General features: G+C 46.4%; 1 protein-coding gene across 2 annotated transcripts in view; it reads right to left on the reverse strand.

Annotated features, from left to right (window-relative positions):
- LOC139594747 (glypican-5-like) overlaps positions 1 to 14,937 on the reverse strand; it is a 381,452-nt gene extending 366,515 nt beyond the window's left edge. Inside the window, exon 1 of one of the 2 annotated variants that reach the window (XM_071437119.1) lies at positions 14,650 to 14,937. In XM_071437119.1, the coding sequence (XP_071293220.1) occupies positions 14,650 to 14,815 (166 nt within the window). In that variant the 5' untranslated portion in view covers positions 14,816 to 14,937. The remainder of the gene's footprint in view (positions 1 to 14,649) is intronic. The other variant, XM_071437118.1, reaches the window with a different exon arrangement.
- Between the last annotated feature and the right edge of the window lie 1,360 nt (positions 14,938 to 16,297).

The raw sequence follows: 16,297 nt of genomic DNA on the forward strand, positions 1-16,297 counted from the left end.
CCTCCAGACCACGTGTGCAGGAAAGGGGAAAGGTAAAAATATCAGAGAGCTTGGTTCAGCACCCCCTGATGTCAGTGGAGACACCCAGTGGCATCAAGTCATACAAAATAAAACAAAATACAGTCAGAGACAGCTCTGTGCTGGGCTTCATGTGGGGATTTAGCAGTTTGAGACTAACAGAGCTCTGTACCCACAGAGCTTTGGGTCAAACTCTTGAGTAGATCCTGGAACAGGGATCACAGCCAGGAAACCCAAGAAAACCTATCCTTAGTAAGAAAAAATCAAAATTAAAATTAAGAGAAAAATGATCCTACAAAGAATTGTGATTTAGAAATGCTTTAATTACCTTAGAGTAACTTGCATTTCATTTCAGACAAGAGCAAAACCAAAGTGATTTTTAGCTGCATGCATTCAATGAAAACCAGTGGAAGGTCAAGCAGCCAAAACCCCAAACATATCATGGAGCTGGTGACAGCATTCATGGGTCTAAAGCAGTGAGGGTCCATGAGCAAAGTTCATCTAACTCCCATGAAATTAATGCCACACCAGTATTGGCCCATAACCACGTGGCAGTGCTCAGGATGGGACTGCTCTTCTGCCCTTTCTCATTTATTTTGGCACTGCTTTGTTCTGTCTGCCTGGACCTTGGAGGACGTTCTGATTGTGGCAGGAGCAGGTAAGGAATGAAGAACTGGAGAAATCCAGACAGTCCACAGTGGAATCTCACCTGAAGGGCCATGCCCTGATTTCTGAGTACCAGTGACACCCTAGGCTGGAAAGCAGCCAAGCTCACTGCACAGGACACACTCCACCAGCCTCTCCAGGACCCCAGCAGCGTGTTCAGCAGGAAAATCTGCATCTTTCTGGGTCTCCTTGAGCCAGGATAATGATTCTGAAACAGATGCTGCTTCCCAAAGGCTGAGGGGAGGCAGGAAGATGTTCTAAAAGCCTTTAAACTGAGGCCACAGACAAACAACTTTCAAAACCCAGTGTGGAAACCCCTGATGGACTCCTACATGTGGCATACTACATACTACATGAGTCCTACATGGACTCCTACATGGACTCCTACATGTGGCAACACTAAAATGCACGTTTGACCTAAGGCTCCACGCTTTGTTTCAGACATGGAAAAGAGGAATACTAAAATGCACATTTGACCTAAGGCTCCAGACTTTGTTTCAGACATGGAAAAGTGGAAGGCCTCTTCCATTAGTTTGCTTAGACCAGTAAGCAGTTCTTAGTGGAGAGTGCCCTCTGCTATGTGCATGTTCAGTGCTTTCCTAAGACCAGCTTTTGATTTGGACCCTGTGCACCTGTTATATCAATTAAGAAATCATGTTTCTCCCTGACATCACCCCAACAAGGCACCTCCCCAGCACATTGAACTGATTGTCCTTCCCTTCTCCCTTGTGCTGTTCCACCCAGAGCCACCAGCACTCCTGGAGCCCTGGGGTGGCCAGCACAGCCCTGGTGGCACAGCTGGACATGGGGCAGGCAGTGCTGGCTCTGCTCAATCCACATTTGGGAAAGCCAGGGGTAGGCAGGGGATGGCAGCCACAGAGACACAGCAGCCAGGCTGGCACAGGCTGGCCCCAGGCAGCCCTTGCTGCTCAGCTCATGTTTTGGCACCTGGGAGAGTGACTTAGAACAAACTTTCCAAATCCAAGCCAAGAGCCCTGCCAACAAATGACACTGACACTTTTCATCCCAGCTGGGGTTTGTTTCTATCAGAGAAGGCACAGCAGGTCTGTTACAACAAGGGGGAAGCTCCCAGTTAGCTTTAGATCCCAAGCAGGTACAGCCAAACCACAGCTGCTTTTTGGGGAATGCAAATGTTTAGATTTCCTGACATATCTAAGGCAAACCAGATTAGAAAGAGTAAATTTGATTATTGCAGCTTGAAACTGAAAATGCAATGCTTTAGCCAAATACAACTTTGGGCTGCTCCAAATGGTAACAGATATATTTTTTCCCAAACTGCAAAACTCAGATTAGGAGATTAAAGCCAAGTCTTCTCAGAGCAGAAGTTTGAAAGCCTTTCCCTGAGAGCTGTGCTTTCAATTCCTTTTTTTAAAGCCCTAGTCTGTTTTGGGAAGCCAGTGGTTTTTCTACATATACTTTGTTCTCTTGCCTTCACACTCATTACACCACCCATGTAAAATGAGAAGGAGCACTGCAGTTCTCAAAGCTGGATCTTGTTGTGAGCTGCAGGGAGGGAATATTTTCACCACCATCATAGGGCAACCATGTAAACCCCTGGGTGTGACCGTGTTCACAGGGGTCTGAGGGAAGAGACAAGAATCTGACTCCATGTTTCAGAAGGCTGATTTATTATTTTATGATATATATTACATTAAAACTATACTACAACAGTAGAAGAAAAAGGTTTCATCAGAAGGCTGGCTAAGTTAAGAATAGAAAGTAAAGAAGGACAACAAAGGTTTGTGGCTCTGACTCTGTGTCTGAGCCAGCTGGGCTGTGATTGGCCATTAATTACAAACATCTAAGATGGGCCAATCCCAGATGCACCTGTTGCATTCCACAGCAGCAGATAACCATTGGTTACATTTTGTTCTTGAGGCCTCAGCTTCTCAGGAGGAAAAATCTTAAGGAAAGGATTTTTCATGAAAAGATGTCTGCAACACCTGGGTGCTGCTCCCCAAATATCACCTAACAAGCCCCTGCTTCTAAAAACATCACCCCAGCCTTCCAGTTGCCACATTTTTGAGTTTTCTTATGGAAGGACAATGGAGCAGGAGCACAGGACATTAAGGTTTGTGATTGGATTAGAGGGATGGAGCACCTCTCCTACAATGACAGCCTGAGTGAACTGCAATTGTTTAGCCTGCACAAGGGAAGGGCTCAGGGTGATCTAATTACAGCCTTCCAGCACCTGAGAGGAACCTACCAAAAAAATGGAATTATTGCCAAGAGCATGGAGTGACAGGACAAGGGGAGCAGATTCAAACCCAGAGTAGTCTTAGATTTGATATTAGAAGGTGGTGAGGCCCTGGCACAGGTTACCCAGAGATGTTATGGATGTTCCATCCTTGGGAGTGTTCAAAGCCAGGCTGGACAGGGCTTGGAGCAACCTGGGATAGTGGAAGGTGTCCCTGGGTTGGAATGAGATGATCTTTAGGGTCCCATCCAACCCAAACCACTCCATGATTTCACCCTCTGAGAGACTCCCAGGACAAGCCACATAAAGCCCAAACCATGCAGCATTCTGCAGACAGACAGACAAGACAGACATGCTTTGGGGAGGACAGACACAAGCTCTGAGCTGGAGCAGGAGAGAATGATCTGAATGTGGGCAGCATGCCAGGGATGGCTACACAGGACTGGAATAGAGGGATCTAATCCCTCCCTTTGGAGCAGGACCAAATCCACCTGGGGATGCAAACTTTACCCTGTCACAGACATCTTTTATGGAAAATCCTTTCCTTAGGGTTTTTCCTCCTGAGAAGCTGAGAGGCCTCAGGAACAAAATGTAACCAATGGTTATCTGCTGCTGTGGAATGCAACAGGTGCATCTGGGATTGGGCTCATGGGGTTGTTTCTAATTAATGGCCAATCACAGCCCAGCTGGCTCGGACTCTCTGTCTGAGACACAAGCTTTTGTTATCATTTTTTCTTTTTCTATTCTTAGCTGGCCTTCTGATGAAATCCTTTCTTCTATTCTTTTAGTATAGTTTTAATATAATATATATCATAAAATAATAAATCAGCCTTCTGAAACATGGAGTCAAAACTCTCATCTCTTCCCTCATCCTGAGACCCCTGTGAACACGGTCACAACCCTCATCTTTGAGCCTTTCTCAGCCATGAAGAATAACTTCCCCACATCAGTAACAACAAAACACTGCTCAAGAATTAACACCCCAAAACAGGGAAACACTGCTAAACAGAGGGTTAAGGACCAGAGCTCCCCTCAACCTGAAAACTTAAGATATACTCAGACTTGCTCTGGAAATCCCATGTCTATTTGCAAGACTTAAAATTTTGATCAATGTCTTCTGATTTCAGTAGCCTAATTTCCACCTCACCTACACACCTGCAGTACAGTAAACTACCTACCACCAGCAAAATCTAGGGGGAATATTTTATTTAAGTTAGGAGCAAATGCTCCACACATCTTCAGGTGTCCCCATGCTCCTTTCCACAACAATGCAGTTTCCCACTAGCAGTCCTGCAACTCAACTGCTGCTCAGTTTGGTCACTTGAAAACTGATTTTTCTCCATGCTTCCATCTTCCACTACATGGCAAATCTGAATTTGTTAATTTTGCCTTCCTGATCATGAAATGTTATATCCCCATGCTGTTTGCTCCTTCTTCACAATACTCAAACCCATAAAGGAGGAAGAAACCTATTCTTAGGGCTCAAATACCGAGTTATAATCCTTAATGAGTCACCACATCTGGAATTCACTTCATTCATTCCAGGTGCACGGGACCCAAATTTAGTTTAGATTAATTTACACCAACAAGCTTATTGCTCTGGGACCAGTGCAAAAGCACAGAGCATCGTTTCAGAGCAGAACAAACCACAGCAGTTGTCATTTGAGTGTTACTGCAAAGAGGAAGGCCCTAAGAATAGGATAATGCTGTATTTTAGCAAGGAAGAGCTAGGTTTTGCATTAGGAAAAAAACCTATGCAGGAGGGTAATTAAGCACTGGAACAAACAGACAAAAAAGGCTGTGATCTTCTCTCACTGATTTAAACAGTTTATTCTGGCCACAAGCAGAGGGATGGACCAGATGATCACTTCAGCTCTCTTTCAGTGCTATTTTCTGTTATTATAATCTTTCAGCAGCTCTCAGCAGTGTATTTTTCTAATTACATCCAGTTTTCAACAGATTAGTCTCCCTTTATTCACATTTCCTAGCACAAACACCCAGAGCAAGCTGTTCCTGGACACCAGCTCCTTTGGCACTATGTTGCAGTACCTTTTGTGAGGATTTGGCCCTTAAGATCTCTCAAGAGTAGAGCTTTAATTTCACAGCACGGATCTTGCTCATTTTACTCCATATTTACCGAGAACAAAGGGAAGACTATGCAAATGCCCTGCTACTTAGACCTGAACAAAGTGGAAGCAAACATGTAGATGTGAATGGGAGACATAATGGTAGGAAAAAAAGCAGCCCTTTTCAAAAGTGAAATGACTTTGTCAGGGTCCCTTTGCACTACGTGCATGGATGATTTGTGACAAAACAAAAAAGTGCTAGCCTAGCACGTCACCCATGTCAGAGATTAGAGCACTTCAAAACCTTCAGTAGTTCAAGCACTTGCTGGAACTTGAAAGGCTTTCTTAGGCAGTGCTGAGCTTCTTTATGGCTTTTACACGACTTTGATGTGCACCTAAGAGTGAGGAATCTTAATCTGAAAGTTTTCTATGGAAACACCCATTTTGTGTAATAAATCAGAAAATCTCATCACCCTGATTAACGCTGAGTCAAAAGTTTGCAAGTGGTTTTTTGCCCAAAGTTAAAGATTCAGAGTCATTGTTTTGATACCCTGAATTTCCAAGCACTTTGGTACTTTCAAAAGCTTCTACAAAAATTGCACTGGTGTAATATTTCTGCTCATTGACAAAGTATGGTGTGCAAGGAAGTAGGGGCTCATGCAAGTGCCACTTTCTCCCCCATTCTCACTCCCTCTTGAAAGCAAAGACTTCAAGTTTTCCTTGAAGTTAAGGGATGTGGGGACACACAATCAGTTTCTCCTGTGTTACAAAACTTCTTCTCTGAGTGCAAACATGGATGTGTAAACATCAGCTTCATTTCCCCCCTCACTCCACACCCTTAACCCCTAGGAGCATTAATGGGAATTATGCATGCATAACGAGCACAGAATGCTCCCCTTATGAATAGGGGCCTTGTTGGAACAATGAATACATTTAACCATTAACATCTAGGGATGTGCCCAACTATCCAATTTAACTAGCTGCCAAACAAAGCTACCATGACCTATCTGATATTGTCAGGTTTGCCACTGCAGCTCTCTGAAATTTGTCTCTCATTTGTTTCTGAAGGAGGTGACAGCTCTTTGTCACAGGGAGCTCCTTGCAGGAGGATGGGCTCCAGAGCCCTGGCTCATCCACCAGGGGATGGAAGAACTCGGCACAGGCACAGACCATGACCCCAGGAAGCAAGCAGAGGCGTCAGAAGACCAAAAAAATCTCTAGATATAATTTAAGTACATATATATGCCGGCCATCAGTATTAATAGACACTCAGTAAGAGAAGAGAAAGGCAGAATATGGCACAGAATCACATAAAGTAGGCTGAGAATTACATTTCAAAAGAAAATAGTGCAAAGACAACTTCTAGGGGAATAATTTTGTCCTCTGCAGGTCTGAAATTCCTATACCATTACCTGGCTACACTTGTTCTTTATTTCTGTATTTTAGCCATCAAAATGCAAGACAGAACCTGAGGATATGTATCAATGATACCCTCCTGAGACTTCTGAGTCCACAAAATAAATGTAATGGTATCACCTGTGATACTCAAAATTCCTCCGTTGTCTTAATTTCTTTCTGTATTCTTCCAGCTTGTGCTGTGAAATTTCACAAGTTCAAACTTTACTCGTTATTCATGCATGTATGAATACACTAAGAAGGTAATTAATAACTCTCCTTTAAAACTGATGTACTGAAAAGACTGAAATAGATAGATTTATTCTCCTGGAAGTGCACACACAGTGTGTCTCAGGAAGGAAAGGCAAGGTTGTGATTGCTCCATCATAAATCATGTGTGTAACTCTGCTGAGCTGCTTGGTGCTGTACAATGGCACAGAGCCCCAGGAGGGTCCAGGACAGGCAAGGAATCCATAAAACTCATCTGTCAGACTGCCAGGGTCAGCCTTTGGGCAGCACCCTGGACAGAAGGGAGCGCTGCTGGCCCAGAGGGTTCCTGTGGCCGCTGAGCTGTGGTGCTTCCCCTGCCATCAGACACCAGCACTGCACCCAGCATGGAATCAGCAAAGCCACCCGAGATTCACTTCACATCCTGAATGAAACAGGGAGGCAAATCTGCTCTTTAGGCTCCTCTGCAGGGCGGTCTGACAGACCAGTGCTGCTGCAGCAGCTCAGACACAAAGGGCTCATCCTCTCATCATCAGCATCACCACAGAGAATATTTATCTGCTGGAAGGGACAAAATGCAGCCATAGAAAGTGTCAGAGCAAGCTGGCACCGTTCTGCTATGGCTACAGTTCCCTGTCCAGAGCAGGCTCAGGCCCCAGCACACCTGGATCTACAGATCACTGGGTCAGGAAGGACACAAAACAGGGCAAACCTTGGGGAAAAACCACAAAACCTTGTCCTCCTCAGTCTGTGCTATGGAATCCTGTGCACAGCTTAAAGCTCCTAGCTTGAAGCTCTGGTTACTTTTGTGCATCTCAACAGAAGATACTGTGCAGAAATATTTTGTGGTTTGCCATCAAATAATATAATATACTGCCTCAAAACACTAAATCCTCACTGCTTGGTGGAAGATTTAAACAGGCTTGCCTCCCTATCTTATTCTATCCTTAGGATAAATCATTTAATATTAGCTAGATGCTTTCTTTCATCCACTTGTGCTGCTCAGAAGTTCCTTGTATGTGAACAAAGCAAACACCTTTAAATATATCTTCATGTGTATGAGGATAACCCTATCATCTTAAATGCTGATACCTAATCAACACATTGATACACTCCATATAAATTTTGTCACAGGCCTGACTGGTGTCTGAGAATTGACTCTGATCCATCAAAATTTTTATTTTCCCCTAGAAGCAGAAGCTATGCTCTAAACTGATATGTGATGAGTGTGCATCTGAACTATTATTAAACATATGCCACTTTATCATGTCATTTTATGCTTTCATGGGACAAAGATTTAATTACAAAGACTTTACAATATTTGGAACTGGTTTTATACCATTTAAAAGCAAAACCATTTCACCACTCAGGGTGCATTTTACACATATCCTTGCTTTTTACAGATCCTCAGGCTATGACATTTTTCATTATTAATCCTTATGAAAGCTCTTCTTTATTTTGATGTATTTATTTTATTGATTTATATAGCAATTATTGTGCCAACTTTGTTTCCACTCACCACATCAGTGCCTTTTCATTAGCACTGCCCTTTGGTTAAGAGCTGCCACACTAGCATGGGGGTGTGGGAACATTATTTTTCTATTATTTTCCCATAATGATTTGGTAGCAAAACTTCAGTGGCACATAAGGTATTCCAGAGGCAGCTTTTGGGAGCCACCAGTATTTTAGGATGAGTCATTTCCTACTAAGCTTTTTTTCCATCCCAAGGTCCAGTTCAACTCCAGAATCACCAGATCTTGAGCAGCCCATTAAAATTAAAAATCATTACACACTCTTTTCAGCAGAGATTTCTCAGAGAATGAATAGACCATGTGAATTGTAGCAATACTTGACTCAGTCTGACAAGAAGATTGTGTGCTGGGGGAGAGTAGGTTCTCTGCTGACTCTTGGATACCTTCCCAAGACATTTACAGGAAAGGCTGATCTGGGTAACTAAGTCATTTTTCTTCTCACCTGGACCAAATGCTCATGCAAGCCACCAAGGACAATGATCTTGGGGCTCGTGGATATGAAAACTACAGGTTTCCATCTGGCAGTGGAACAGCAATTCCATCTTTATGAGGCATTAAGTAAGTTTAAACACATTTTTTCTGCCTATAGATTACTCCCAAGAGGGCATTACAGAGTGGGCAGCTGGTCCTGCGTCAAACAGAAATTTAAGACATGGGAAAAGAAGGGGAAAAAAGATGTTACTGCTGGTGAGACCTTGCCTGTACCTACAGGCATGACCAGCCTCAGGTTAACACTTCTGGTGACAGCCTGAGCCTGAAGAGTGCCATAAAAGCCTGAAAAGATTAATGAAGGAAGGGTCCTTACTCCAGAGGAGCTGCAGGCTGCAGAAGCAAAGCTTTCCTTCTACTCAGAACAACTATTTCAGCAGGCACAGACCACAGCCCCTGACTGAGTGAGAGAAGTGAAGGAAGCACAGCTTTCAGGTTCAGCTTCCAGCTCAGAAACCAATGTAACTTCCAGCCTTTTCCCTCACCTAAGGGAAGAATTAAGTGAAAGTCAGCCTGAAGAAGTGAAGGGACGGCTCACTGATAATTTTTCTAGCTGCAATCCACCACCCTTTTTTCACGGTTGGGTTTTCAGCAATAAAGTTACTCACAGCAATATATCATGATATAGCCTGTAGACAGGGAAACTGAGGCACAACTGTTCTGAGAGAGCAACAAAGATGGGAACAGAATCCATCTCACACTGCACCAGCCCACCCTCTCTGTGATATAAATCACCAAGAAGCCTGTGTGTTCATAAATAAGCAAACACCAAGTGTAACAGGAAAAACACCTTCCACTTAACAAGCTGCAAGGCAATGCCATGGACATTTCAAACTTGGGTAACAACCAGGTTTGCCAAAAAGAAACAGGAACCTCATGGAAACAGGACTGGTTTTGTACCTTTTTTCACAATTGTAACCACCCTATACAGTTCTCTGCATAAACAGAACTGTGCTCATCCAGCAATGTTTTCTCCCAGAGGGATCCTTCATCCACCCAGCTGAAGGCAGTCTCACAAACCACACGTGCAGGTGGACAGAATATCCAACTGCAGCTCACACCAGAGCATTTTAGTCTCTCATTCTGATGGGGTAAAAACTTCCCAGAGCCAACAGAGCAAGTCCACATCTCCTCTGACACACAGCAGACACTGACAGAATGTTACTGTGAGCAAAATGCCTTCCTGAACACCACCTTCACCAGGGGAACCTCGCTGCTCTCATTAGGGAGCCAGAAAAGCTGAGCAGGAATAAAAGAAAAACAGGAGAATAAAGTGTGGCATGACCCACTTCATAAGAAAATGGGCAATTTAATAGATATTCTTGGACATATACAAAATAGGGATCTAGTTCATGCTCCTTTCTCAACACACATGGGAGCTGTGCCACAGACAGAGGTGGGAAGAGATCCAGTCTAATGCATGCACCACACACAGCAAGGGGCTTCTGGTGGAATCTAGGACTTGTCTGTCATTATTCAGAAAGTAAAACAGTTTTAATGTATAAATTGTTAATGCATGTCCAGCTTTACAATGGGATATTCAATATAGACACAGTAATGAACACTCCTGCTGATTTAAGGTGCAGGACGACACCAGAGAATAAAGCAGCTTTTACTAGAACAAAACCTGCCCTTCAGAAGTTCCAGAGCACAGCCTGGGCATCTTCTGCACTCTTTATAAACCAGGAGTATAACAAGATAAAGCTGATCATCCCTTTGGTGGTTTTCTACAAGATGATTATTTGTAAGGTAAAGAGCTCCTAAAATTCTTTCACAAATGACATATTTTCCATGCTTCCCAGAAACCAGCCCAATTCTTCTCTCTTACTTACCATATGTTTACAGATTGGGGTTTTTGCATGCTCGGGCACTACTCAACCAGGCAGAGGGAGAACTGAGCATATGTGAATGTAGGATGTTCTCGTGGTTGCTTACATGATTACCCAAGGAATCACAAGAGGACTTTTATTGTATTTGCAGGGAGCCCCATGGCAGGGAGGAGTGATGAATCTGACTCCACGTTCTCAGAAGGCTAATTCATTACTTTATGATACTATATTATAATAAAGAATGCTATGCTAAACTATACTAAAGAATACAGCAAGGATATTTACTGAATGCTAAAAAAAAAAAAATAATGAAAAACTCGTGACTCTCTCCAGAGTCCTAACACAGCTTGGCCCTGATTGGCCAAAGAGTGAAAACAACTCACAGCAGAATCCAATGGAACAATTACCTATGAGCACAACACAGGAGAAGCAAATCAGATAATTATTGTTTTCCTTTCTCTCTGAGGCTTCTCAGTTTCCCAGGAGAAAAATCCTGGCTGAAGGAATTTTTCAGAAAATGTGAATGCCACAAACTTTTATTGTGCTTCTGCTACCATTCCCTGCCTGACTGTGGTCACGTCACGTCACAGACTCCACTTGGGTCCATCCAGTTGTCCCCCTGAGAACCTGGAGAGCAGTGACAGGCAGGCACCACCACGTCCCATGTCCCAGAAAAACCTGGGAGTGCCCAGAACTCCTCTGGAGCCCGTGCCAGGGCGCACTGGGGGCTGTAACACAAGCCAGGGCTGGCAGGGCACGGCCAGCACAGCAGCCCCCGCCCGGGAGCCATTCCAGACGGGGCAGCACGCGTCAGGTTGGAGCTATCCAGACTCCCTGGAACCAAAGGCTTAGTCCCCTGGCAGGATTAACATAGCCCTGCACCCCTGGAGACTGCTTAGAATCCTCTCTCATCAAAATGGAGCTCCTACAGAAACATCCCAGCTCAGTCTGTGATAATCAAAGTACACGAGCAGGGACACATTACCTCATTTCTCAGTCCAGGGAAGGCACAAAAAGCCCTTCCTGTGGATCACAGCCAAGGCAGGAGGACCTTTACCTGACCAATCTTTGCTATTTGCAGCAAATTACCCTTAAAACACTCCATTTGTACCAAAAAGTAAAGTACCAGAGAGAAGCACAGATTCCACCAGAGGAGAAGGGAGTGTCACAGAGCAAGCAGATCTGCTGTGTGAAAATGCCTGCAGTTTGGATGTCTTACCCATCCCATACCCAAACATGTCCTCAGCCCTGCACTCATCCATGGACTAGACTTCACAGTAGAAAAATATCTCATGTCTTTTGGGGGAAGCTGTGGAAGGGAAATTTAAAACAAAACTCCTGCTCATCTCTAAGAGCTCATTCAGGTGACAATTTTCAGGCAGGTTGCTGCCAGATTCACATCACCCCTTATGAGCAAAAGCCTTTTTTTTTTCCTTTCCTTAGGAATCTTCCTCCTTCCCTTGACACTACATTTTACCCAGGAGGCTGGCAGGTCCTGCCCAAGCTCCCCACCTCACTTCAGGCCATGCTGCAGCCCTCTCCCAGCACTCAGCAATCCCAGAACCTGGCTGCAGACCAGGTGAGCACAGGGAAGCGGGATCCAGGATCCACCAGCTGACAGCTCCAGCACTGCAACCACAGCTCATGCCACAGGAGAGGGTAGGCTACTAATTCTCCCAAGCATTTCATTTGATTCCAGGTGAAATGGGCACCACCCATAAGAGAAGACAGAACATTTACACCTGTCTGTCTGTCCATCCCTCCCCAGGCACTGGGTTGGGCCTCTCTCCCTGACTGAGCTGCTGGTTTTCCTGAAGGGTCTAAGAACCTAATAATCATTAAGGCCTCTGCCAGATTTGTTCTATTAGCCTATAAATACTGGCATGAGATTAGCCAAGGGCTTTCAACACTTTGGTGACTAAAAATATCTAATACACAGACAACAAGACTGCAAAAGTTTCATTTTTTTTAGAGAAAAGCCCAAACCAACATGCAGGTGACTGAGGAGCACCCTAGGGCAGGGCAGGTCTGGCCCATATGAGCAGAAGTGAGCAGAAATAAAAGCTCCTGGCACTGCACCCAGAGCTCAATTGAGCCCAGCATGCTGCTCCCCAGTGCCACCCCCAGCTCCCACCACTCCTCCACTTTAGCTGACATCCAGCATCTCCAGGGAATGTGCTTCAACATTTGTGTGGCATTAAAATGCACAATAAAATGAGCCCCAATGTCAGGAGAAATGTGTGTGTATTAAGATATATTCGCTGATAACAGCTGCCCAGGAAGATGCTGGAAAACACTTCAGTGTTTAATTAAAAGAGGGCACAAGACAGGAGGCATTAGTGCCCAGCAGGGATCATCAAAGCACACCAGCTGTGGTGCAGCAGAGTGATACTCAAGGAACAGGGAAGATCAATATGCACCACTTGTTCTCAGCTCTGCTCCAAACCTCTTCAAAGGAAACCTTTATGAGCTAAAATTTAAAAGCATTATTACCCTTCCTCACCTTGTCTCTTGCCATTTCTTTTCTGGGAGCTTGTTATTCAACAGGGGAGTTGGACAGGACACAAGAAGACAATGAAGCCTGTCCAGTAGCGTTGGAACTAAATGAGCTTCAGGTCCCTCCCAACCCAAACCATTCCATGATTCTGTGATTCTCTTCAGCATCACAGGACCTGTATCTTCCTTCTGAAAGCACACAACTTTTTGAGAAAGTTTCTTCTACAGCACTAGAGTTTTATAGATAATGTAAATCCCTCAATTCAGAATTGGAGGGACTTCTTCCAGGAAGAGCTCAGGAGAGAGGGTTAAGCATCCATCACAATGGATGAAAAGCCTTGTTTTGCCTCTCCAGAACAACCACCATCTGATGCTTCTATCAGCACAGAACAGTAAAACCAGGCTTCAAAATGTCATTCCTGAAAATCTCTTCTTGCCAGAAAATGACAAATGATTCTTCCTCCACAGGTAACTCTACACCCCTGTGTCATCTCAACTACCTCATGCAAAGTGAAGATCACCAGCACTCTGCAATCGATTACAGCCACAAGAGATCAGCCCAATGGCCTATCAAATTTAATCCCCAAGACAGAAACCCGTGCCAGAAAACAGATCCAAAACTCATCTAAGACAAGGAGTCTTTCCATCAAACTCCACAGGCTTTGAATAGAACTGCTCTCAAAAAAAAAAAAAAAAAAAAAAAAGTAAAAATAATAAAACAACAACCCAAATTGAAACTTGTACCACCACACACCTCTAGGCAATTGCAGTGGCATGACGTAGCTAGAAATTGTGTTAGGAGATTGATATTCTCTTTTTTATTTCAATGCCTGCAAACATTGTCTTTAAACAGATTCACTGAACTATTTAGACTGGAAAACATGTAAAAGTGAGGAATGTGACTTCATTATCTAGATATATGATACATTCACAAGAGTTTAATTACGAAGTGCTTCATCCCCGTACCAGGTTAGTTGTAGAATATGCAATAAAAAAGTCTATTCTTATTATCTACGTATTACTTTTCCCTTTCAGTGCTGCCAGGCATTGTTCCCGAACTCTGCAAAGGCAAAACGGAACAACACTCTGCTCATCAACTTTCCCAAGTGCTGCATACTTACTGCTTAACTAAGCAAAAGCCAAGTTCTGCTGGCTGTATCCCTCCAAGGTGTCACCTCTGCCTTTCCCTATGACAGCGCTCCCAAACCCATCCGCAAGATAACTCTTCCCGGGCCAGAACTTACAGCGAATTCAGCCCCTGGCTGCTGACCCCACACCTAGCCGGCAAAACAAACCTGCCAAAAACTGCCCGGCAAAACAAACCTGCCAAAAGCTGCCCGGTACCGACTGCCTCCTGCCCAGGGAGCCTTGCCGCGGGGAGCGCTCTGCCCCGGCACTCGGCGCAGGGATGGCAGCGGTGCGAAGGCGGGATGGAAGCCCCGCTGCTGGCGGTGGGCACCGGTGTGCAGCACCACCTGCACGGTGCAGGAGCAGCAGTCCTGCCGCTCTCCCCTCCCGGCAAATGCCGAGTTCTTTCAGCCAGCGGCGTGCCCGGTGCGCTCGCTGCCGCTCCCCAGCCCGCCGGGAGGGAGCCGGGGCGGCAGCGGCACCGCGGGACCCCGGCTGAGGCGAGCCCGGCTGAGGCGAGCCCGGCCCCCGCCCCGCAACCCTCCCGCGGCGGAGCGGCCACCCGCGGGTCCCCCGGTACTGACCGGCCGTGGGCACGTCGGGGACCAGCTTGAGGGGCCCGATCTGCCGCAGCTGGAACGCCGTCCGCACTTCGTGGCAGCTGGGGGACCTGCCCGCCGCCACCGCGCCGCAAAGCCCCGCCGCCAGCAGCCACAGCCCCAGGACGGCGCGGCTCCCGCCGGCGGCCATCTCGCACCCCGGCCACGGCCGCGGGCGGCCCGAGCGCTGCGGGGCGCGGGCCCTCAGCCGGTCCCGGCGGCGGCAGCGCTGCCCCCGCCCGCCGCCCGCGCTCCTCCTCGGCGGGAGCGGCCGCCGCCCCTCCCCGCCCCTCCCAGCGGGGCCCGAGGGGCGCCGCCGCCCCCCGAGCGCGGCGGGGGCAGGGCCGGCGGCGGGCCGGGAGCCCCGGGAGCCCCGGGCGGGCGGGGGACGTGGGGCCGGCAGCCCGGGCAGCCTTGGCAGGGACCGGCCCCGCGGGACGGCCGCGCTGAAGTTTGCGCTGAGCATCGCTGCGGTCCCTGCAGAGCCGGGCAGGGCAGGGCGAGGCACCCGGCGGTGCCCGGAGAAGGGAGATGCGCGCTCTCGGCGTTGGGCTGCTCAGAACAGGTACGAGAGCAAACGGAGCAGGAGGAATAAAGGGAATAAAGCCCCAAGCACTGCAGGTTGCACACTCGTTCACGGTTTGCTTCGATCCTGAAATTCCTAGCAGATGACACGGAACGGTCTTCGTGAGACAAGTGTTAACTCCAGCCAACAGCCCCTGCAGAGCATAGAAACTTTACCCCAGGAAACTCATCTTTATGCACCAAATGCAGGTATAAATTGCTCATTTGCACCAAAGCCAGCAGCAGTTCCATCCTGTGTGGTTCGGGGGGCATAGCCCCCTCCTGGGGATCACACACCTTCAGAGAGGTGGTCTGCGATCTTTTCACTGCCCTCAGCGAGCTCCAGTGTCAACTGCTTTACCACACATTTGAGAACTATGCTCAACACCTATGAACATTTTCCATTTCACAAAAACATTCGATTTCCGGAGAAGCCAGACCCAAGCAGCCTCCCACAAAGAGTCCCATTTGCACAGTACCTCTCAGGCATATGGAGCACGTTACCAGCTACAAGAATGACTATTGTTTGGGGCCGTTATGTCTGATTTCTTGAAGGTTGCTTGCAACCCTCAAGATGCTTCTAATGTGCTTCTGGAGCAGCAGGGGAGCCCACCTGCAGCTAATTTAACCATTATACATTGCCATAGGTCGTAATGAGAGGCTGAACTCAAGTGCTGAAGTTGCCTAAGTTGTATTTTAATAGCTAGAAGCACAAATCCTTTAAGCAATTTACTTGTATTAACTTTGTTCCTATCAAGACAACAAGAGATTAATTTCCCCTTTTTTTGAGAATAAAAACCACAAGCAATTTGATGTAGACCATTTAACTCATAAACTAAAATAAAAAACAAACTGGAAGAAAAGACCAGCCGTATAATCAGGCTTCTTAATTCAAAAGCAGAGAACAAGTCACCTTGAAAGCCCTCTGCTCACCCAGTTTAGAGCTGCAGTCTCTGGCTCATCCTGCAGCTTTCCAAGGTCACACAAGAGCCCAGGACACGATGGAGCAAGCCAGCACACCAAAAGGGCTGAGTCCCAGCAAGGCCAGAGCCCATGGGCATGGAGGCAG

This window comes from Agelaius tricolor, unplaced genomic scaffold (assembly GCF_023055355.1).
Source record: "Agelaius tricolor isolate 1412-34295 unplaced genomic scaffold, bAgeTri1.0.p SCAF_12, whole genome shotgun sequence".
NCBI classification, from domain to species: Eukaryota; Metazoa; Chordata; class Aves; order Passeriformes; family Icteridae; genus Agelaius; species Agelaius tricolor.